The sequence below is a fragment of the Barbus barbus genome (genome assembly GCF_936440315.1).
Source record: "Barbus barbus genome assembly, chromosome: 5".
NCBI classification, from domain to species: domain Eukaryota; kingdom Metazoa; phylum Chordata; class Actinopteri; order Cypriniformes; family Cyprinidae; genus Barbus; species Barbus barbus.
The window spans coordinates 32563078-32588904 of record NC_136733.1 but is presented as its reverse complement, the minus strand read 5'-3'; the positions used below and the strand labels follow the sequence as shown (position 1 = coordinate 32588904).

At 37.2% G+C, this 25827-nt stretch overlaps 1 protein-coding gene across 14 annotated transcripts in view; it reads left to right on the top strand.

The window, feature by feature from the left end:
* Positions 1-25827, top strand: part of LOC306870081 (splicing regulator ARVCF-like) — a 226293-nt gene that overhangs the window by 163327 nt on the left and 37139 nt on the right. For 8 of the 14 annotated variants that reach the window (XM_079417131.1, XM_079417129.1, XM_079417128.1 and 5 more), the window contains 3 exons: positions 4583-5202; positions 17193-17704; positions 21896-22079. In XM_079417131.1, coding sequence (XP_079273257.1) covers positions 4583-5202; positions 17193-17704; positions 21896-22079 — 1316 coding nt within the window. Of the gene's footprint in view, positions 1-2227; positions 2345-4582; positions 5203-17192; positions 17705-21895; positions 22080-25827 lie in introns of all 14 variants that reach the window. The other 6 variants (XM_079417139.1, XM_079417133.1, XM_079417135.1 and 3 more) reach the window with 1 other exon arrangement.

The following is a 25827-nucleotide window of genomic DNA, read 5'->3' as shown; positions in this document are numbered from 1 at the left end:
GTTCTGGTTCACCATTGATTTCCATAGTATTTTTTTTCCTACTGTGGAACTCAACGGTGCCCCAAAACAGCCTGGTTACAAACTTTCTTCAAAATATCTTCCTTTGTGTTTGGCAGAACAAAGAAATTCATACAGGTTTGGAACTACTTGAGGGTGAGTAAATGATGACAGAATTTTCATTTTTGGGTGAACTATCCCTTTAAGATCTAATTGTCACTAAGAACAGTTGAGGGACTCCTACATGATATTAAGAACTGAGAGCATGTAAACTTTTGAATAAGATTTCTGTCATTTTCATCGTTATTTTGTCTTTTGTAATAACATTTAAAACTAGCATTAAATGGAACTTCACACAATTTTCTAAAAGCATTTTATTGATTTTGTTGTGAATGGTTTATCTATTCATGCTTTTTTTTAGCTCAAAAATTTGAATCACAACAAATATTTGTATCAGCACAAAATTTGAATCACAGAATATCATAACTTCATCTGGTGAAATGACAGACTTTTCTTTGATTATGTTTGCCAGATTTCCCCAATCATTAACCCTCTCATCCCTTTCTTACAAATGACTTTTAAGTTTGCATTTAAATCTACCTCCATCTAATCAATAACTGATGGATAAAACCAAGTCTCCACCCTATAGTTTCTTTCACCAATGTATGTCACAATTTAGAAGAAAAGATCGGTCACTACTTTGATTACATTACAACTTAAAAAGCTGTGATGCTGCTTCTGAGGCAGTACAAAAAAATTTAAAAAAACTTGTGATCTCTCTTATTTTTCAAAACATCTTATACATTCTGTAAAGGGCATGTAAATTTATGAGAAAGGGATTATGTAAAGTGTACAATACATATTAGCGCGCACGAAAACAAGCAGCTGTATGCATGCACAAGCATTAACCAATGTGCACATAGAAACAGCTCCTACAGTGTCCTACAGTGTAACGCAACTGACAGTTGATGCATAGTGGGAGGAAGTGAAGGGTAAAGTATGGTCTTACTGCTGCACTGTTTCTCACCATCACACTACTCACACACTGCCAAACCTATGAAACACACTTAAGAAATAACATCACAGAGAGTGAGGTGTATGTGTATACAGATGTGTGGGTCCTTCTGTCACATGTTGTGTTTGGGCTGATATTGGATTTGTGGAGAAAAGCTTATAGTCACCTAAATACATCATCTCTGGGTGTGCAGGATAAAAGCGATACATTCTGTTACACTCTGGATGTATTTGAAACCAACGGAAGTACCTTTACATTCACAGTCAGCATCAGTGTACTTCCTAAAGAAACGGCACCATTTCATTACATCTAATGATCTTGATCAAATTCATTTGAGCTGTAGAGATAACCAAGAAAATATTACAGCTACACTGCTTATTTATTGATAGAAATGGAATTATATGACAAATATTTTAAAAAATGGATATTGATTAATTAATTTACTTAATTCAGTCACTTCATCAGAAGCCATTTTTATTTTAAAACCAAAGTCACGGGATGTTCAAACTTTGAATACAGCTGTGCCTATACTGTAGATATGCAGTATACTGCTTATGAAGGCATCATTTTACAGACTTTATTGGTATACAAATTATTTTAGTGTAGCAAAATTGCTTTATACATAATGTTAAGATATCTGTAACTGTGTATGAACGGTTAGTTAGCAACATATAATGATTTAAATTGGTAGATTAGAAACTAGAAACATCACAGACTGACTAATGTAGTGCTCAAAGGTTATGTAAAATTGTGTGTAATACATTTAATAGCCAAATAAATATACATTTTTGAGCATTCCTTTTGTTGAGAAGTTAAACATCTTCTGTGTAGAAGTCTCAGATGAAATATCTTCTGTTTCTTTCTCTGCTTCTGTGTTTTCTTCTCTTGGGAACCGTCCAGCTTCCTCCATATAGAGGAATTTTCTATTAAATGCTGGAATTACTCTTTTGTGAGGGATAAAATGAGACAATAAAAATATTTAGTCTCAAAGGCATTCTTATGTTTTCTTGTTTAACCAGATAATTCACATCAAATTTTAATTCTCTGGCCCAATTTGTGTTTTGGACTGCTCTGGACTATTAACAAGGCTTCATGGGAAAAGTCCTACTTTCATTTAACTGTTTCCCTTTCGTTTCTGTTATAAGACTTGACGTTTCCATATCGCTGTATACTTTTCCAACTCATGCCTCCTGAAATAACATGCTTTCACTGTAGGTGACCAAGGTGGTTAAAACCATCACACGCCGAACCTTCCAGCCAGTGATCCTGACAGAGTCCAAACCATCTACTCCCATACCTCCATCTACACCAACACCATCTGAAACAAAACCAGTAAAGAATGCTTCTGGTTGGCATGTCTCTGCCTCCCGTCTTTCATCTCACTAAGTGTGTCTGTAACTCACAGCTGGTGTGGCAGCGGTCTGTAAAACTAAATACCAGGGAGATCATAAAACATATATAGAACTGTAAAATCTGGCCATGACTCCTGCATGCACCTTTTAACAGACGAACATTAGTAAACGCAGCCATCGCTGTAGATAGACACCTTTCATTAGAAGCAACAGTAGCATTGGTCAAACTCAGTCAAAATATAAGCCTCAGTGTCCTTCTGTCTTTTTTAGATCTTTAAATTCACCTATGTTTCACACACAACTTCAGTAATCCTTTTAAAGTCAACATGAAATGCTCATCGCAAGCCATTATATAATGTGTGTGTGTGTGTGTGTGTGTGTACACATATTTAGATTAACATTTAGTTTTTAATCCAAGTTCCCAGTAAAAAGGCATATTTATATTTGAAACAGTATTTCACTAAATGAACACAAATATGATTTTTTATAATTTCCATCAAGAAAAATCTTGAAAAGAGTATAATAACAACCCATTTTCTTTTTAATGCATGATTTCTGCATCTCACATTGGTCTTTTTTAACATGTTAACTTCATGTGTGGGTGTTCATACTGACAGCGACTTGTAGAAACGGAGCAACTTATTTATTTGAGTTGCCAGTTTGAGAAAGCATGAGCAACAGAGACAGTTGGCGATGCAATAAAGTAGTAACACTCGCAACAACCAGTAGGAATGCATACAGTTCAATTTACAGCTGCACATGTAATTCACCTCGTGAATACAGTTGGATACTGCAATCAAGTGTAAATGCCAACTTTCAAACAACCTTAGCACTTTGTCGACCTCCCCCAGTTAAATTGCCATCAGTGAGATTGCTGCTTTGATCTTAATGATGTTTGTTAAAATTGCTGTCCCCCCCAAAACCTGCGGTTAAACCCATACCAGAGTCTGTAAAGGTGACATAGCTGTGACTGTGGTTACAGATCTTTTCCCCCTTTAGACATGGACACATCCCTTGTGATATTACACTTTGACAACTGGCCATGTGGCTTGTAAGGGTTCACACACAAATTCAAGCAGTCATGGTTCATCTCCAATGACGATTAATTTTTATCAAGCTCATTAATTTCCAAGATGAATTTACAGCCATGGACAAAATAGCCAATTAATTGCTTTGCAGAATTCACTGAGCAGCAAATTGGTTTCTGTATCAGCATTGAACCTTCAGGAGCAGCAGCACTCCATCCTCTTGACAGGCATACATTTTGTAGAATAAGGGACTGGATTAGCACTCGGAGGGGAATAGTGATTTATTTAAGTTGAGTTATAAAGATGCCAGTGCCCTGTGATAGACACAGAGAAGTAGAACATCACTCAGGTCCATGTAGTCTGGTGGCAGTTCTTATGTTGATTAATTTACTGTTGTCATGTACACTGTTCTCTCTTAGTATGTGGTAATGGTTTACTTAAAGATTCCTCTAAAGGGTGTAATGAAAGTTAGTCCCTCATTTAGTAAAAAAGTCAAATCAATAGCTATCATACGTGCAAAAATGCAGCAGCAGCAGTTCTTGTTGACAATGAAATGCTACCCCATCAGTCAAGAAAGTTTAGATAGAAATTGATATAATTTAAATATAATTATATAATTTATAATAAGATATAATTTTAATATTTTTTGATCACATTTGAAAAAGTTAATATATTTGTACACAAACCAATAATAAAATGAAATGTAACTTTGACATACTTCAAAAAAGTTGATTATATGTATTTCACTTTCATTTCAATTTCATTCTCTCTTTTTTTCAGGATGTTTTATGGATGGAAAGTTTAACAGCATTTATCTAAAATGATTTTTTTATAACATTATAAAAACTTTCATTGTCAGAAAGATTGAATTAATTTGATGAATTTAATGCATCTTTGATGAATAAACATAATTTATTTAAAAAAAAGACAACTGGACAGCATTTAATGTTGACAAGTTCTGACAATTCATGTAAAAATAATATAGCATGTGAAAAGTTTTCTGTTGCTAAACATATCATTTTAGTCCCTTAGTTGTAAAGTAAGTTTGTTGCTGCTAGGGAAACTTAACTGTTTACAAAGTTTTTGTGGTGAGAAACTTTGTAACAACTACAACCAAGAACCCACAATCCTTATCATTTCAATTCTAGCTGTATCTAGCTGTAACTGTGTTGCTTTTTCCATCATCTTAGGTCACTAAGATGGTCAAGACAGTGACAACACGGACAGTACGACAGGTGCCGCTGGGTCCCGATGGCCTTCCTCTTCCAGAGGGCTCGTCTCCACTGGGAAGCTACACTGATTCCATTGATCGGCGCTACATGAAAAACGGCGAGCGCTTCATCACACCCCAAGCGACTTCCACCCTCACACGCTCGTATAACAATTACAGCGACTCCTACAATGACACTCCAGACAGTCAGTTTCGCCATTACGCCCTTCACGATGGATACGGAGATGTAGCCGACAACTATGGAAGTCTGTCTCGTGGAGTCAATTACAGGCCCTATCGGCCCTACATGCCCACTGGTGGATACCGGCCGGAGAACAGCTACACTCTCCCTATCCGCAAGGACGACTATGGCCATGTGGCCCAGCCTCAAGTCCCAATGGGAAGTAGCACTGTGGATCTCAATCGTTCTCAGCCTGAGCGTTTTCAACCTGAACCCTACGGCCTGGAAGACGACCGCCGCAGTCAAGGCCCAGATGACGAAGAGCCGTATGACCTAGAGCCTGATTATTCCACTGCTAACCGCCGCACATTGCCTGGACGTACCATTCGAGAGCCATTGCGCAACGGCCCCCGTGTGAGGTAAGAATCGTGCCGTTGATTTGGTTTGTTTGCTTGTGCCACTGTGGGTTAGCTCTATCTTTTGTCCATGGTTGTAAGCAGCTTTGATGTGATTGCCTATTGAAGAGATTCAATGCTCCAGCTCCTGAGAAGCACATAGATGCAAGTTTTTCTTTCATATAATGGAAGGTTATTGCCCAGCAGAACTAGCTTTCAGTATCCATGGTATCAAGGAGCTCTGAACAATTATTAACTATTACATAAAAAAATAAAATATACTATATCTGCAACTATATTTATTGATTAATATATATATAATCTTAGTCGATAATAGTCGAGTAATCTTTAGTTGACCAGAAGAGGCTTGGTCAATCAAAATTTTATTAGTCACAAGGTCGCAGAAAAAAAAATATCCACAGTCGAAGTCACACTGCCCGTGACATTAACGGCTAGTCTATGGCAATTGGCAATACAATACATCGAGCTGGAGATCCAAACGATCATTCATCGACTTCAAATATAGCTCATCATCTGAAAAATATTAAGTATTAGCAACTTTACATGGCCGCTCAATCTAATGTTAACCTAGAGAAATGTGCGCTGTTCAAGTGTGTGTGTGGAGTGTGGAGCTGAACAGTAGTGCACTCACTGCAGGACAGATGGAGGCACCAGTGTGCTCACTTGCTCTTAAAATACTCCATCATTTTTGCTCGTACAGATAAGAGTAATACATCTTTCAAATCTGTAAAGACTCTACGTTTATTTGTGTGCACACACAATGCCGCGCTTTTGTAAAATAATGAAAGCAAACATGATGCACTTTCTGCCGTCTCAGTCTCTGTGAATTTGAGCGCTAAACTCTGTGTAGCCTATATCTTTGCCTTACAGACATTAAAAATATACCCATAGAGAGTGAAATGTCTACTTTCAAATGAACCAATTCAAATGGAAAACAAATTCTCAGATTAAATAATGCTTATGAAACATACAGCCGCATCAACTAGCCTACTGATGACGAGTCTGTGTCGCTGACTTCATCTCTTAAACTGAAAACAAAGAAAGCACTAGTTTATCAATTTAATAAAATGTTAATGCAGTTTCCTTACTGTTTTCCCCTGACACATTCATAATCCTTTATTTTGCTGGTGTACTGTGGCAAGCTTTATGTGTGCGCTTGAGCGATTATTAGGCTATGTAGGCAATCAAAGGTTCGTTATAATGATTTAAATGGTTTATTTAAATAACATGGGACTAATGCTTCAAATGAACGACTACTAGTCGACCAGAAAAATCCTTTGTCGAGGGCAGGCCCTAATAATATATACATTGCTCATATACAGTGCCCCTCCAAAACAGTTGGAACAGTAAGGCCAGTTCCTTTATTTTTTCTGTAGACTGTAAACATTTGGGTTTGGCATCAAAAGATGAATATGAGATGAGAGATTAACATTTCAGCTTTTATTTACAGGTATTTTCATCTGGATCTGATACACAACTTAGAAGATAGCACCTTTTGTTTGAACCCACCCATTTTTCATGGTTGTTGTATCAGATCCAGATGAAAATACGTCTAAATAAAAGCTGAAATGTTAATCTCTCATCTCATATTCATCTTTTGATGTCAAACCCAAATGTTTTCAGTCTACAGCAAAAATAAAGGAATTGGCCTTACTGTTCCAATACTTTTGGAGGGCACTGTATATATATTGTATATATACTGTATATAATACTCTAAAAGTATTGGAACAGTAAAGACAAAATTGCTCTGTTGGCTGTGGAGTCAAGACATTTACAAATATGATTAAAAGATGAATATGAGACAAAACTACAGAATGTCACATTTTATTATTGGGTTATTTATTATATATTATTATTGATTCAACACATAGATGTTTTACCAGCTAAGAAGTACCAGCACTTTTAGAGTTTCATCCCCCTATCGGATGTGAGAATAAGTATTGGAACAGTTGCCTCTCAGGTCTTTCTAAGTGATCAACTGTGTCCTGTTGCATTAATTCTTCAGATATTAAATGCAGGGAATGTGTCGTATCAGTTATATCCATTACTTCTGTATTCTGAATCTTGCATTCGATGATGACACACACAAACCAGGATGAAGATGAGGGAGCTGACTTTGAGAGAAAAGCAAGAAATTTGGATGCTAAAAGAAAAGAGGAAGTCAATTAGAGCTATTGCAAAAACAAAGGGCATGGAGAAATCGAGTTTGGAAACCACCAGGAACCAACAACGACCTGATCGGCTGAGAAAACAACAGTAGTTGATGACAGACACATCATAAAAGCTGTGAAAATGAACCCTAAAAGACGTGTCTGTAAAATCACCAACAACTTCCAGGAAGCTGGAGTGATGCTCTGACAATTTACTGTCCTCAGGAGACTTTGCCACAGAATTACAGATGCTACACAGCAAGATGCAAACCTCTGACCAGCACCAAAAATAGAAAGGCAAGATTAGAGTTTGCAAAAAAGCACAAAGGTAAGCCAGAAGAGTTGGAAAGAAAAATGCAAAGAAATGGAAAGTCTTAGATTGCCCAAATCAATCTCCAGATTTAAATCTGATTGAACATGAATTTCACCAGCTGAAGAGGAGAGTAAAGGCAGTAACTCCCCAAAACAATTAACAATTGGAATTGGCTGCATTAGGGGTCTGAGGGTGTTTTGGGGGCCTGGAGAAGTTTCGACATGCCCTGACATTTGTGCTTTTTTCAGTTGCTTATAAAAATGTAAATGGCTAAAGTCTAATAACACTGTAAACAGCAAAAACTGGGCTACAATAATATGTTAGCACATTTATGTACATGATTGTGTTTTTGAGAAAGCAACGTTTATGCGTGGTTAGTGAAAAACTAAAATTTCGAAGTCACTGAAATAAGACCATAAAACATATACAGAATATTTGTTTACAAGACTTTTGAGAACCGGATCTTGTAGCCTGGAGTTTTTGCTTCAAAATTAGCTTTTTTAATTGCTCACAGAAAACAAAATATTTATTTACATTTTTAAAGACATGTTTTGTGATCGAAAGCCAATATGCGAGGGAGTGGTAATGGCCTTGAATATTAAGTGATTTTCACCTGAGAGACAAAGGGCCCTCCCCTAATGGCCCCATAATGGCCCATCAGTTATTGGCCCATTATTTTATAAAATTACAAAGTTCTGTTGTTATTATGAGTGTATACAAATAAAAGTAGATGCTTTAGAGATTCGATTGATGTATTACTCTTATCTGTACAATTAAAACTCACAGAGTGATTTAAGTTCCTTTTAGGCGCTTTCAAAAAAATGCACTAAAACGCGTCAATGCGTTTGTCGACCGCAGAGGGTTAAAGGCTGGGAAAAGTATTTCAAAGGATGAGACCAAGAGTCTGGTGATGTCTATGGGTCACAGACTCACTGCTGTGATTGTGCTCAAGGGATCTGCAACTAAATAATAGCTTTTAATCTTTTATATCTGCCTTATGTTCAACTGTCCCAATACTTATGCTCACATCAATGAGTGGGATGAACTCTAAAAGTACTCTTCTTTTTTTTTTTGGTAAAACATATATGTGTTGAAACGGCTAATAATAAAATGTGACATTCTGTAGTTTTGTCTCATATTCATCTTTTAATTATATTTGCAAATGTCTTGACTCCACAGCCAACAGAGCAATTTTGTCTTTACTGTTACAATACTTATGGAGGGCACTGTATATGTATGTATGTATATATACTGTATATATGAGCGATATACAGCCGTATCGCACTGCTACTTGTGTGATACTGCATTTATAAAACAGTTCGACGTCGCAAGTGTGTAAATAAATAAGAAACAACAGTGTCTTTAAAAACCCTCTTTTGTGCGGAACTCATTCCTTCTGCCAAAGATTCAAATCTGAGTTTGTATTACTGTATTAAAACTCACTGTATTATGTCGATTATTGTGAGAGAGAATTTTCCAATGACAGTGCATTTGTTGGCTGTGATACAAACAGTGAAACAGTTGGAGTTCTGCTCTAACTAGAATATCGCACCTCTTGAAATGGCTCTCAGCCAATCAGATTTGAGAACCAGAAAGATATGTATTATTATTATTTAATATTATTGTTAAATGGCATGATAGGTGGCATGAGACAAAATTACTTTATATCCCTAACGGTCTGATATTGGTACAGTCTGATATTGAATGGATGGATGGATGTTGAAACTAGAGATTGCACACTTTTTATGATTTTGCTTATGTGTTTGTGCTAGAGTTAAGTGAGGGCTCAGTTTTCTCTCCACCCCTAAATGTTCTCCCTCTTGAGCTGAGCGACCTTTGCTTTCACAACCAAAGACAGTTGAAAACGATTTTTCTCCTTAAAAAGGACACATTTTTCTGTTGTTCTGACCTCATCTTGCTCTTTGCAGAGATTAGAAAATGCAAAGCAAATGACAGCTGACATAAAGCAGAGGGCTGCCTATGTGTAATGAAGAGCTCTTCTTTTTGATCAGTGATTTCTTTCTTTATGGTAGATGAAGATTGAACATTTTTACAGTATTTTAATATTCTAAGACAGAACAGAGAGGAAAGGCGAGATGTTATCATGAAACATGTTTTCCTTGTAATACTCCACTAGTCAATATCAGCACACGTCTCATTATGAGGATCTGTAGCAGTTTTGACAGTCCTGTGTGTTGTGGGAATACAGTTTCTTTTTAATTAGGACGCACACACATATACAGCAGGCAATCACCGTCACAAACAGCATACACAACTTTTTGACCACTTCCTCTTTTTCAGCCCATAATGTATTTGTGTACATCCGTGCCAAAATTATAGTGTAATTAGCAGTGATGTCACCCTTCTTACTCCGAATGTCAAAGTCTTGTGTTGTGCATCCATCATTACCATTCCCATAATAACAGATGCTGACAAAAATCGCGCTAATGAATGTGTAAAATGAATATGTTCATTAGAGCTCATTGCTTTGCAGTTTGGAAACCCGCAATTATAAAACTGGTGACATTGCGACAAAACTTGCCAAAATTGCGACATTTAGCAAAGAAATGGTTGCCAGTGCCGTGTTTGCATGGTTATTGTTCATTTAATTTAAACCGACTCTAGGTCTCTTCTTTATCTCTCTTTCTCTATCTCAGTGGAGCTGTTGTTGTCAGAGTGATTAATGGTCTCTGGTGAACACTACCAGACAAAGGGGGCGTCTCGTCTCCAGCCATATCTCTAATGGTTCATCTCTCCTTGACTGATCCTCCCTGCACCTGCCACCAGTGCCACAGCAGAGCAGCCATAAGGTCGTCATGCAGAAATCTTCCTGGAGACCACCAGGGACCACTTCCTATGTGCTCATGCTGAATTGACAACAGTTATATAGTGTAGGCAGAAAGAGAAAAATATTCCATCCTTTATATGGAAGTTTGGGCATGGGACTAAAGACTGAAAAACTCAGTTCAAAAGTATTATATAGTTATGTAGAGCAGAATCAAGTTCTTATTTAGTACCAGTTTTGTTTTCAAATAATGCTGAGTTCATTGTTTTCACACATGCATTCTTCCTCTTGTGAAGAGAATATCATGCTAAAATACAGCGCAAAGCACACACGATTTCCGAACAAATAAATCTTGTGAGACTTTTCTTAAAGGTGCCATAGAATGCATTGATGCAGTATTTTAAATTGTTCTCTGATATCTACATAGAAGGTGGCTTAGGTAAGGGCAAAAATTCTCCAGAAATTTACAACCCTAAGATTTCTCCCTAGAATGAAACAGTCTGTTATTGGCTTATTTGGAAGGGTCATGAATAATAATGTTGAGCTCTGCTCTGATTGGCTGTTTCACAGTGCAGCTCAATGTTGAGCTCTGCTCTGATTAGCTGTTTCACAGTGCGGCTCATTTCAGTAGCTCACAGGAAGGAAACACAGGGAAAATATATATTTCAATACTTTCTTGCGCAGTTATATCGTTGGGTAATTCTACTGCAAATAAAATGTGGGCATTGAAACTGCTTTGGAATGCACGATTGTGTTTTACTTTCAGTTTCGAGATTCACAATCGCATGTACTCTGTTTATACTATGGAGTGGCAGTACTTACCACACATTTTACAAGATCAGATGCTTGTCAGTGGTGCTCAGGATCTGTAAATCATTTTCCATCATCCTCAGGCATCATCTCTGTGGTAAGTGAAATCTTATGTACCGTAACAGGCTACAGCTAGCAACGAGCTAACCATGTCCCTTTAGTGGCTCACATTATTTTATTAGAAAGCGTTATTTGTTTTCCGTGCCTTTCTGAATACAGACACCAACCCATCCCTGCTCTTTACTTCCCCTTTATTTCCATTTTTGCTGTTGTCCTCGCTCGTATTTCTTCACAATACCTGCAGAACTTCTGATGGTCCGGCTGGCGGCTGGCCTAGAACATGGGCGGGTAAATGTTGGGGGCGTAACTATTAGTGATCCCGACTGTTACATAACATTCGGTGTTATGTTCTGATTTGCCTATTTTTTCAGTGGTCTTTTTTTATTCACTGAAAATACATAAGATTTACATAAGAAGGAGGAAACAATGGTGTTTGAGGCTCACTGTATGTCAGTTCCATGTACAGAACTCTTATTATTCAACTATGTCAAGGTAAAGACAGTTTTCCATTCTATGGCACCTTTAAATGAATTACTAACGGTAAGACTTTAGAATACTGTTTCTTACTGCATAACTAATAAGGAATTATAGAAGAACTAACAGGTAATTATTCATTAACACTTAACACTTAATGATGCTTATGAACTGGCTCATTTTAGACAATCAAAGACAGATAGCACAACCACTGTAGGTCGTTTCAAGTAGAAATGCCTGTAATGAGTGGACTTTTCCTTTTTTTTACAAGCACTAATAGAGTCACTAATGGAACTTTTAAGCAGTGTTTGAAGTTTAGTTTTACACCCAGTATTTTCAAAAACATTGTTGGTGTTTTACAGTACAATAACACAGTAATTATTTTATTTATTTATTATTATTGCTTATTGTGATTTATTTCTAAAGCATTTCATCAGGTGCAGATTTGTCAAATGACCATTTTTTTTTCTCACTTGAATCCACAACTAATCATTAATCCACAAGTAATTGCTCATTATAAGAGTGGAGCGAATGATTATTCAAATGAGTGATATCTCCGTTCTGTGAGACTCTTGGAATAATATGAAACTCTTACAAATATGCTAATATTTTTCTATTTGGAGGCAAAGGCATTTATTCAAAAAATATAGAAATAAATAATTCAGAGAAAGGAAATGATGGGAGAACAAAACGGATAATGGGCACATAACTGTGTGGTTTTTGCTGGCAACGAGCAAAAACACAGAGACACACATTTCTGGAACATGAAGGACATTTGGCTCATTATCGAGGCAAAGAATCTGTTGTAATAACTTCAGAGCACCACATCTAGTGGAAGAGCATCATGTGTAGTCGAAGTGCTTTCATGTGTTATGAATACACTCGTATATACAATGGCAGCAATTTAAATGCAAATCTTGACATTCCCATCGCTCAGTCCACAGGGTTTAGCATGCATCTGAACTGTTTAAATAATTTCAATTTGCAAAGCCCTCTGTGTGTGTGTGTTTGTGAGAGAGAGAGAGAGAAAGAGATTATACAATAGATCTGTACAATAGCAGTGTTATAAACAATAGTTTTGAGCACTCTCGTTGTCTCAAAGTGATCTTTTCAATCTGTATCTGACACCATTGTGCCATCTTTCTGATGAGTTCTGGCAGAAGCTTTTTGGCACAAAATTATTTTTGGCTGAAATTCATTATTTACACTCGTAAATAATACAGTTCCAAACCCATATTATTTTCTTTTGTGCAAAAATATGGTTATTTTAATACTTTTATCTGGTACTGTCTATGCAATTACATTGGCCATGGCTGTTAAAAAGCATGATAAAAGCAGTCATGATAGCCAAAAGCTAATAGAATAATAACTTTGTGTGAGGACCAGAGCATAATTTATCAAAGGTTATTATTCACAAATAATCTTTCTCTCCAGCTAGCTGTTAATACCGAAACAGTAAACAGATGTTTGAATCAAGCTGAACACCGTCTGATCGTTCATTCTGATTTGTATAAATTGAGGAATGCCGTTTTGTTTAAGCTGACTCAATCTTTTAAATTTCAAGCTTAGTTTTGGGTGAAAAGAACTTAAAATAAGATGCTGCTGTAGAGTTATTTTTAGTTATCCAGTGCTTAGCTTGACTAGTGGATGAAAGAAACAGCAAGTCACTCTGTAAATCCTATTATACTTGGTCATACATGCCATCAAACGTGAGTCATGCTGCCTAAGCCTGTCTGCCCTTTCTATATTAGCTGCTCTGGTTAATTATTTGATTCAGGATGAGTCTTGGTGGGAAGAGTATTGAACTGTTTAACTCAAGTAGAAATAATGTATCCTGAGTGCCAGCCGTGTTAATGTTGGTTTGCTCCCAACAGGTCTGGCACTGGTCGCCATTCAGACATTACGTCAGTTCATGATTATTTCATCATTCTGACACTGAATGGCACTTGGATGGCATTTCCAAAGCAATAAAATGCTTCCAAATTTACCATGTGGTCAGTAACCACTCTTAATTTGCATGAAATCTGTTGGCATGTTACAATAATAAAGCAAATGATGATTGTAATGAATGATGACCAGAGCTGGGCTTTGCAGCAGTGTTCTGTGAACTGCAAACCAACACTAGAAGTAGAGAGCAGTAGTTTATCGTTATGTCAAAAGTTATTTTACTCAGAGATGTGTACCACACTTACCGTTTCAGTTTCTCCCATGAACTTTTTGACTGTCAATTTTGACTGTCTCTGATTACATTTGACTAAACCATGATTAGCATAATTGGTCACATTTTAATTTACTAAAGGCCTAATTGCTGCTAGAGGGAAAATTATAGAAAAACATAGCTATGAACTCTGAAAATAACTAACAAGGATTATTAAATTGAGGAAAACTTTTCCAAACAATTACATTAAGCCCGTTGAGCAACCAACAATTTATTTGAATAGATTTGCTATTTTAGTCGTGTTGTGCAAACTTAACTTAAATAGCTTCATTATACCCAAGATGAAATGAAAGTGAAAAACACATATTTTGCATCTTTATTTAAATAAGAATTGAGTTTAAAGTAAGCAAACTTTGAAAGTCTTTTATGTTCACCAAGGCTGCATTTATTTGATCATAATATAGTAAAACATATGAAATGTTTTTACAATTTTAAAATTGCTTTTATATTTTAATGTTTTTTTTATTATTCCTGTGATGGCAAAGCTGAATTTTCAGCAGTCCTTAGACCAGTCTTCACATGATCCCTCATAAATCATTCTAATTTGATTTGCTGCTTAAGAGACATTTCTTATTATCATCAATATTGAAAACGGGTGTGCTGCCTAATATTTTTGTGGAAAATATTTTTCACAATTCAGAAAAGTTCAGAAAAATAGCTTTTTTTTAAAACAGAAATGATTTGTAACACTAAAATCTTTACTGTTACTTTTGATCAATGTCCTTGAATAAAATTCTTTTTTTTTTTTCAAAAATGTGCAAATGCTACAATCTTTGTGTCTAGGAGGAGACGTGTTGTACCCCTGCTCTGTCATTCTCAGTACGTTCCTTAACGCTTTTTCTCTGGGACCAATCAGATGATGTGTTCCTTATGTACCATCATAGAGTTAATGCCCCATTTCATGGCCATATCATCTCTTTAAGATGTCAGATGTATGAACTGCTCATTTAAAGCGCTGCCATGTAACAGCTTGCTGAGATTTCTTCCCTCTGTAATGTGCCCTCAAATCACCTCCAAAGTTGCAGTACATAATTAACATAAAACTCTCATTAAAAGTGCATCCCTCACAACCGCCAACATTCTCAACTGTGGCCCATTTTGTCAAGTCACACATCAAAGACTTTGTTCACACTGTGTGTAAATCCGATTTGTTTTTCAAATCCGGTCTTTAGCAGTCTTTTTTTAAAGGTAGTCTTTTTTGCATTTATGACTTTTGACGTTATGAAATCTGATCATATATATATATATATATATATATATATATATATATATATATATATATATATATATATATATATATATATAATAAGAATAAGAATTCTTGCTGTTCAGACTACAAGCAAAGGATTAAGATCAAAACAACATTTCCTCTGTGGATTCATGAATGCTGTCAGATTATAGTGGTGGCTTTATATTTGCACATTTGGTCCCTAGTGCTCTTAATTTCTAGTACACCTTGTTTTTTCCCACGTAGAGTGAGATGAGGACAGAAAATGAGCTGGAAATGGAAAGAAAGAGTGATGGTGAGTAAGTGGAACAGGGGTTTAATATTTCTATGCCAATTTAGGAGTTCCACCACAGGGACATCTCTGTTTTGTTCACACTGCTAATGAAGCATGCTGAGACTCCAATCTGAGATTGACGTAACCTCCCTGATGTGTACAGCGCAGCCTCAGACATGTTATTTCCAACTTCTACTCTGTAGAGAACAAGAAATGTTGGAGTAAAATATCACATGGGCTCATGAGAGCCTCCAGCTGCCTACAATCACTCCCGCAGAATAAGAATGTTCATGTTAATATAAGTTATCATAAATAACCCATATATGGTTTACAGTGATGATGACGTGTGTAGAATAACAAACAAAAAGAAATTGTACTTCATTCTTTGAATTTGCTGGAAATATTTTGGCTTATTGAATACACACAATCTCAAATATATAAGGATGTGTATTGCCGAATAAAAATCTTACTGACCCCAAGCTTTTGCATGGTAGTACATATCTATTTTTAAACCACTGTTTCTCTTTAGAAGTTAAAATCAGCCATTGCCACTTCAGGGTTTGTGTGATGCCTCAGAGAAAGGGTCAGTTTTGAACACCACAAACAGCACTTTTTGGTCAGTTTCACCTCAGTTTTAATGAAGTGATACAACAGCTCATTTCCAAGGTGTCTGAAGTACCAGGAAATTTTCCCACTAAGTATTTGTTGTTTGTTTGCAAACTGTATTTTCAGTCAATAAGGTTTATAGGGTTTTGTTGGTTTAATGGTTACTCTGTTGCATTGTGTTTTTTTTCCTCTGCTTTGGACGTTTATGCCTTTTCTCTGCAAATGTGGAGAAGTGTACCATGAAAAGGTTCATTTACACTTTCTAAGACAGCACAGTAGCAGCATAAAGAGTTGTGTGCTACCAATAGTAAAAATGCATGATTTTTTTTATTTATTTCGACTGTAAAGTTTCAAAGTATCAGTTTCAGTTTGCAATGAATATTTCAGAAATGCACATTGATTATTTCATTTCCTATCCCAACATATTGATTGCTTGCTTGTGACAGGGAGCTTTCAGGAAAGTCCAGAGCTGGGATTCTCCCAGTGGGGAGTGATGCTGTACTATTCAGATTACTCATAGCAGGGAAGCCATCCATCGCTCCCTATCCATCTGTCTCTCTTTTTCTCTCTCTTTGTTTCCATTCTGTTCTATATTTGCTCTTGGCCATGCAGGCTCTCTGTTTTCCCTCATGCTGTATCCCATCCATCATTAATTAAAGAAAGAGAGAACATCACTGTTTCCTGACAGACACAATTAATAGGGAAATGGCAGCAGTTTTTATTATTGACGTGCTGTGGATTCTTTGACACCGTGGTTAATAACTAAAGCAGTCACCCTTTTCTCGGTCTCTGTCGTACTTCATCTTACATATTTTGATCTCTTTTCTTTTTCTTTTGAGATGAGTATTGTTGGTTATTGTGAATATAACCAACAACGAGGCTTATTTATAGAAAAACAAGAAAATTCTAATCATATAAAGAAATCATACTGTGCATGACTATTGCCAACTTTCTTTTCTGAATAATTCTGAAACATATCTCAAATATAAAGTTTTTCACGCTTTCCTGCTCTTTGTGTGGTGCTAATACCGTTGGATAACTGATAAATCTCTTTAAAATCTCTCTTTTTCTTCAGTTGTTCCAGAGGCTACGAGGACCCCATTGAGGCTGAATTAATTGATGAAAGACACCCCTACGTCCATGGCATGTACCCAGCACCTCTTGCCCAACCCGAGAGAGGCAGCTTGGCCAGTCTAGATCGTATGGGCGGCCGTCGCTCCCCCTCGATTGACAGCATCCGCAAAGACCCACGGTGGAGGGACCCCGACCTGCCGGAGGTCATCGCCATGCTAGGTCACCCTATTGATCCTGTCAAATCCAATGCAGCTGCCTATCTGCAACATCTCTGCTATGAAAATGACAAGATAAAGAAGGATGTCAGGCAGCTGAAGGGGATCCCAGTGCTGGTGGGCTTGCTGGACCACCCTAAACCTGAAGTCCATCGCAAGGCCTGTGGAGCTTTGAGAAACATTTCCTACGGCAAGGACCACGATAACAAAGTGGCCATCAAGAGCTGTGATGGGATTCCTGCTCTCGTCCGTCTGCTGAGGAAAACCAATGACATGGAAGTTCGAGAACTTATCACAGGTATGAGATGATAGCTATATCCATTCGCTCTGTTCCATACTGGAATTTAGCACTGTAATCATGAAAACAAACTTTGTAAAGTGGGATGTATGAGAGGTTTCACCCACTTAATTTATTAGGCTATTTTGGGCTCTTTTTTTCCTTTTCTTGATCTTTTGATACCAAAGATGTACTAAGACGTGACAAAACAAAACAAAAAAAAGTTTAAGAATTGTAAGACACGTCAGTGCAGTATTGTTCAAAGGATATTTTATTTTTCTTTAATTTTGTAATATTTATGATCATGTGACACTGGAGTAGTGACTGCAGAAAATTCAACTTTGCCATCACAGCAATAAATTACATTTTAAAATGTATTAAAATAGAAAACAGTTGTTTTTAATGTAATATTGCTATATTTTATCATTTGGTGTTTTAGCAAGAGACTTACTGCAAAAACATTTTTTATTATTATTTAACACGCCTGAACAGTAGTGTATAAATAGTCAATATTTGGGAACATGGGTAAAAATGTTAAGAATGCTAATCTGAAATTTGAGGGTGACTTGTTTATGGTGGTTAAGGCAACTGGTCGAAATTCAAGGCCATATGCCTCTCTCCATGTTTTGTACGTTTAAATACTAGATGAGTCCGGACTGATATTGACTGAATCCAAGTCAGTCTTTCAGCGGGACCGCTGAGCAGGGTCTTGACCTGCTGGGCTTTATGTGTCTCCTACTGGGACCTAAATCCTTCGGCCTGGTCTCCACGACCTGACACACATTTACTAGAATGTGGAGAATGCAAAAGAGGTCTGGATTCTGACAAGACACTCAATGCACAAAGACCAAAGATGCATTTATGCATGCATTCACAAAACAATTTAATTACTGGAACAGGGGATTTGTGTCACTGACAGACAATGAGGGATTTACAAACTCTTAAGAAAAAAAAATAACAGTCATAAACATTTGTGTATGAAATGGTTATAAACACTCCCATTTTGGGGTCAGCAAGATTTTTCATGATTTTGCTCAGCAGGGCTGCATCTGTATGATTATATTGTGGAATATACCATTTAAAATAATTTTCTATTTTAAAATATTTTACAAATTCAGAAATTACTCATTAATATCAATGTTGAAAACAGCTGTGCTGCTTAATATTTTTGGGGAAACCATGATACATTTTTGCAGGTTTCTTTGATGAGGAAAGTTAAAAAGAACAACATTTATTTGATATAGATTTGTTTTGGTTTCTTTAATGTCACTTTGATCAGATTGATGCATCCTTGCTGAACTAAAGTATTAATTTCTTTCAAAAATTCTTACTGACACCAAACTTTTGAATAGTAGTGTTTATGTATAAACAATATTGAGTGCAGCTTGTTCCTCTACTAGGGTTTGGTGAAACTACTGAAAGAGAATTTTTTTCTGGTAATGACATTGACTGATGGTTCTCCAGACCAGGCACTCAGTTTTTTCACAGATCATGACAAAAAGTTTCTGGTGTGTGAAATACCTGAGTGAATCCTGGAGTGTGAAACTGTGACGTATAACAGCTCCGCAGCCTGACTCAATGATTAACTTTACAGCACACGGTTGCTTTCAGTCCCAGTTAAAAATAGGTATTTTCTACAGGATGGAGGGAATATAGTGTGTCAGTTCCAAACCGAGCCCTGGACAGCCTTATGGTTTACCAGCAAGGCCCCTACAAAAACACTCCCCTTGCAATAGTCTTTCAGCAGCCTGGAAAACTGGGAATGTTTTTTTCTACAATTAAAAATAATTGCAGGGTTTTAAAAATAGGTTCACCGTGTGCTCTTGAACACCATGGTTGGTACTTGTCAGCAGCACTTATCTGCACCTCAACCAAGAAACTTATTGTGCGGATATTGCTACTTTTTTCTTTCTGTTCTTTTTTTTTCTACTTCAGAAGTGTCGTCTTAGAATTTTTCATTACCTTTTTCATTCAGCATTATTTTTAATTAAACTGTCTGGTTTAATTTGTTGACCCTGTGTCAAATGTTCTTCACACGCTGTGAATATTTAGCAGTTCATATTAATATTTTTAAATTAAGGTGGTCAAGATTAATACAACTTCAAAGCATCATAATTTCCTTTTCAGAGCTCTCCAGCTTAAATGTTAAGTCTTTTGAACTCATTTATCATTTAATTACAACCAACCAGCTACAGCAGTGTGTTTATACCAGTAGCCATGAACCTCTGCTTCCGTGTCTGCATTCTGTATCTTTGTATCTGCCTCAACTCTCCATCTCGCCCTCATTCGCTCTTTCTTCTGTCTGTTTTGCTTTGATCAAGCAAGTTTTTAGAAGAAACAGATGTAAGGCGTACGCCCTATTTCCATAAGCCATACTATATGACTCTCTGTGTTTTTGGCACATTCCAGACATTGCACATTTGGAGCTCTTTTTCACTGGCGGAGCAAAAAAGACAAAGTAACTGGCACTATTTTATCAATTTACATTACATAGAGCCATTTAGAAATATAATTACTAAATGTCAGTGTTTGACTTTGTTTCCTTAATTTGGACTTTATAAACCATTTTGGTACTGTGTTGAATCTCACAGTCTGAAGGATTCCTTGTTCTTGTGTCGATTACTGTTTGCGTACTTATGCAGAGGTCTCCTCAAATTACCTGATGATATATGAAAAAAAAACTAAATGTAATGACATTAGAAAAAGGACACAAAACATAGCTAACAAAATGACATTTGTTCAGAAATTCCAGAAGTCCAGAGTACGTGGCATTTCTGAGATGATTACCTCGTTTACGCTTCTTTCCTGTTTCTTTCCCTCTGACTCAGCTGTCCAATCAGTGTATGATGAATGGCAGGGGGCAAGATGGGACTGTAATAGCCCTAAGTGAATGCCCTGTTAGAACAGCATGTCTGCTGCTCTCAGGAAATTGAATTAGCTGGAAGGCTCCAATGACAAGCAGGACAGAGTAAACTCAATCAGGCTGCACCTCTTGCAAGGTTCAGCTTCCCTCATGTGGGTTTCATTGGCTCCTTCTGTATTAGATTTGTGGGATATCCAGGAACCTGCAAAAGATACCAGGGGAACGGAGCAGTTACGACACTAGAGCTCTCTGAAATAACACTGTAATGTCACGGTTGTGAGTTGTAATCAACAGTTATAATAGCCTTTGACTGCTTCAACCTGCTCCAGTTTTTTGCCTCCTATTAAAGCCAGTGAAGTGATGTTAATCAGCATGTGCTATGTATAGACCTCTACATCTCATCTGACTACAAGCCCATCTGACACAATAACACATGCACGAGTGCATAAGCTGGCCGGTAATGATCCATGCTCCTTAATGTTCCACTTTACCAAATAGACATTCCCACATTCAGCAAGGGCCATGTGTACGTGGTCTGTTATCAGGACTTTAACCGGGGTCTAATGACCATTCAGCGCCTAAGAGGTGATGGTGATGGAGCCTCCTCACAGATGGAAGTACAAATTTGGTTATTATCCGATGGCAAATAGATTTATTTTGGTAGTTAAAAGAACCCGAGCCCGTTTTACACAGAGCTACGTTGTGTTTATAGACCTCTTGTCTCTTGTTGGAGTTTTCGTGAGCAGAAATGAATCTGGAAGTAATTGCTGAGCAAGAAGAACATCGAGTGATGATGTGTATGAAGGGCAGAAAAAACAGTTGAGAGTTGTGTAAGGATGTCCATTTGTTCGAGTTTGTAGTCAGCTATGCTATTTCTGTTTTTAGCGAGAATGACCAGTGGTCCTAGTTTTTACTAACCCAAGAAATGGCTGTTTCACTGTACATTTCCAAGGGTAGCAGTAGCTGGATGAGGCTTGCCAAGTTAATAAAACAAAGGCCAGTCTTAACTGTGTAGGCGTATATATCTGCTGGCTTATAGAACAAGCTTCTCTGTTTTATTATCTAGAAAATAAAAGCCTGACCCCTTAACGTTCTGTTTACTTGGAGCAATTTTTCTCGAACTTTGCTTTTCCTTTCCTTTTTTCCTGTCCATTCCTGCTTAGTCGTGGTCTGTAATGGAGGTTCCTGTCTGAAAACTCAGTCAAAGCGTTTGTAATGCTTGGTATGTCAACAGATCTAACAGCGCTGCCACTTTTTGTTTGTAGCTCTTGTGTCATGTTAAGAAGTGTAACAGGTTCTTTTTTTCTTTTCCTGTTTCTTTTCTCTCTCGGTCTTATTTCACCTGTTAGGAACACTTTGGAACTTGTCATCCTATGAGCCACTGAAGATGGTGATAATTAACCACGGGCTTCAGACGATGACTAACGAGGTCATTATCCCTCATTCGGGCTGGGAACACGAGCCAAACGAGGACTCAAAGCCACGAGATGCAGAGTGGACCACCATCTTAAAGAACACATCAGGATGTCTAAGGTACACTGATCTGATTGACAGCATCCTCTACATCCTTGTCAGCTGATGACAATGAAACCTCTTAATGGTCTTTCAGTTTTTGCAAGTCTTATTGGGTTTCTGCAAATGCCTTTTACCTGTTTATTCTATTCTAGCTGGATTGCTAAAAGGTTTCAGATGAATGAAAGAAGTTAATTTGCTTATATTAAAGGATTAGTTCACTTCCAGAATACAAATTTCCTGATAATTTACTCACCCTCCTGTCATCCAAGATGTTCATGTCTTTCTTTATTCAGTCGAAAATAAATTAAGGATTTCAGGATTTTTCTCCATATAGTGGACTTCAATGGCACCCAACAGGTTGAAGTTCCAAATTGCAGTTTCAAAGGGCTCTACACGATCCCAGCCGAGGAATAAGGGTCTAGTAAAACAATCGGTCATTTTCAAAAAAAAAAAAAAAAGACAATTTCTATACTTTTTAACCACAAATACTCGATTTGTACTAGTTCTTCGATGCGCATTTGCAATTTCACGCGTTACATAATCACGTTGGAAAGGTCACGTGTGGTTAGTTCTTCTTCTGTTTACTTCGGTTCAAAGAGATAAGGTCATCTCATTTTATCCTCCAACTTCAAAATCGTCCGACATCGTTTTACCTTTTTTTTTGTTGTTGTTGTTGTAAAGAGCGTTTGACTTTCTTTGCATGTTCTCTTTGTAAACACTGGGTCGGTACTTCCACATACATCACCCGTGTGACCTTACCAGCATGATGTAATGCGCGAGGCAGTGCAAGACAAGCATTTGTGGTTAAAAAGTATATCATTTCTTTTTTTTTTTAAGAAAATGACTAATCGGTTCACTAGATAAGACCCTTATTCCTCGACTGGGATCGTGTAGAGCCCTTTGAAGCTGCATTGAAACTGCAATTTGGACCTTCAACCCGTTGGTTCCCACTGAAGTTCAACATATAGATAAAAATCCTGGAATGTTCTGGTAGTGAACTAATCCTTTAAGATGGCCTGTCTTTTGCAGTTATTTTAGCTTTAGCTTTCTTTCAATTAATAAAACTTTTGAATTTTAATATCTTACACTTTAGTTAACAATGACAACTTTGGTCTCTCTTCTGTGTCTAACTCTTTGTTATACTGCCATATAGTGCTCGATATGGTTCCTGTGCACTAGGGGTAGAATAGCAGATTTTATTGTTTAGGTTTGAGATCATCATTTCTGCCTATGGGGGAAACAGCAGTTAAAATGAGCTTTTGTTATATAGAGAGGCAACCGATAACCGATCTATATGGAAAACAAAAGCAGGAACAGATGATTTTGTATAGATTGAACTTATTTGTCTTCTGACAAAAAACATCTTCACATTATAATTAAAGGCAAAAATCAATAGCCTCTGTCTGTTCTATATTTAACCATTTTGAGTATTATGTTCCGAGCCTCTGCATTCACTGATCCTCTCCTCTGGGGGTCATTCTAGCAGCTCAGCTTTTGATTAAGATATCCAGTCACTAAAGGGCTTTATATCTCCATGGTTACCATGCATCCTGCCACAATAAATGGAGTAAAAAAAATTCCCCTTGCACCCACTCCTGAGAAAATTTCTGTGTAAGAGGGTGATTCTGTTCTTTGCCTGTTCTTTGGCGGTCTCTCTTTTTTTTATTCAGTGTGATCTTTGCCTGTCTCAGCATTATTAATGGAGATTGTATCCATGTATACTAATAAATATGTTTTAAATCTCTAGCATAAACTGTTATGCCTTGACCATTAGTGACCTGTCAAAACAATCACCAATGATCCTCAGTTTAAACAATGTGTTATAGTGCCAATATGGTGCCTACAGTGATCCTTCCTTTTCAGGATTCACATATTGTTGTTGCACTCTTGACACTGTGGCATTAAACCAGTTTATTCTTTCCTTGTTTGGCTGTGACTATCCTTGTTTGACCTTCCTAGACTTCTGTGGCTGTTGTGGATAAGCCTCAGCACCCAGATCTGATTGTCTAAATCAGCTTGCTAGCAGCAGAAGCAGGTCAGTGTAGTTCAGTTTCGTGACCTCAAGTGCTCTCTTTAATCCTTTATCTTGTGATTGCATGAGTAGGTACTTCGAACACAGTGTTGTGTGTTGGTTGTGTCATAAATTTGCAATTATGATACATTTGGTGTATCATGCTACATTATAATACACTGTTGATTAGATCAGTGGTCTTTCAGAAGCAGGATTTGGATTCTACAAGAATTCACCTCAGAAATTGTATGTGGTTTTGCATTTAAATCCTCCCTCTTGTCTTTTTTAGCTGTGTCCTGTGTTGTGTGTGAGCTCAGCGCTGAAGCTCCGGAGGGACACGGTTGTGTTTCCACCCTCTGTTTCCTCTTTAGCAGCCAGGCCTCTAATCTCCAGCTGCTGCTGCTGGTTGTGCTGCAACCCGCTGGGCCAAGTCCAGCTTCTGCTTGCTTCTGTGTGTGTGCCTCTACCTCCCTGCCTTCATCCATTCTTCTCAGTCTCTCCCTCTGTTCCCTTTCCTTTCAAGTATACCACTTTATAAAACACTCTTTTTTGGAGTTATACCTACTGGATCTTTGATATCTGCAAAATAAAGAAGCATGGGCACTATTGCATTGCATCTATTACTGACTGAGTTTATGCTGACTTCAAAAAAGCTGATCAGAAATATAGTAAAAGTATTATTGTGAAATATTAAAACACTTAGTTTCTATTTAAAAGTTACTGTAATTTATTCTTGTGATGCAAAGCTGAATTTTCACCAGTCATTATTGTTATTACTGAAAACATTTGTGCTGCTTAATATTTTTGTGGAAACCGTGAAACATTAATTGGGATTGTTTGATGAAAGCAATCAATTAATCAGTAATGTGCAAGCCAGTTGGTTGTCCTCTTTCTCTTCATTGTAAAGAGAAACATTGTGGAGTGTGAACATTTCCTAAAACACTTTCCCTTTTCTTACTTTATCTGCACTCTTTTACTTTTCTCAACCTCCTTATCTCTCTTTAGCTCTTTCTCCTTTGCCAAGAGTCTTACTGGCTATTTCCCTGTGACCGGTCAATCAATGTGATCAGGTTAACCAGTGCCACAGCGGGTCTAAAGCATGTATCAGGGAGAGGTGGCAGTACAGCCATCATGGCATCATGTGTTTCCATGCGCTCAGCAGGTCATCGCAGACATGCGGTTGTGCACAACACCGCTCCATCCTCATCCCGTCTTTTTAGCCTCAGCTCAGCCTGTATCCATGGAAACTGTATCCAGTGACATCTGTTGCCTAGTAAGCTGCTCGGAGGCAGAGTTTTGTTTCCTGTCTCTCTTCAACAGAGGGAAAGCACTATTTATTTATTTCTTTGCACATTGGGACAAATGTGCACATTTGTAATTCCTGATTAAGTAGTGCATCCATGTCCTATTTGTATTTGAGATTTTTGAAGGTTTTAAAAGTCTTAAAAGGCTTAAAGGAATGTTTTACCCAATAATGAAAAATTGCTGTAAAGTTACTCATCCTCAGGCCATCCAAAATAAAGATTTGGACTCTCATTCTGACAGCACCTAAATGTCTCCAAATCTGTTCTGATGAAGAAATGAACTCATCTACTGTACATATTGGATGGCCTGAGGGTGTGTAAATTTTAAAGCAAGTAAAGTTGTTTTTTTGATGAACTAGAGCAGAGCTTAAGAGATAGAGGGTTTTCAGTGACAGATTCAATTTATTTCATAAAAATCTTCCAGTATTTCAAGGGTATAATATAATCTTTT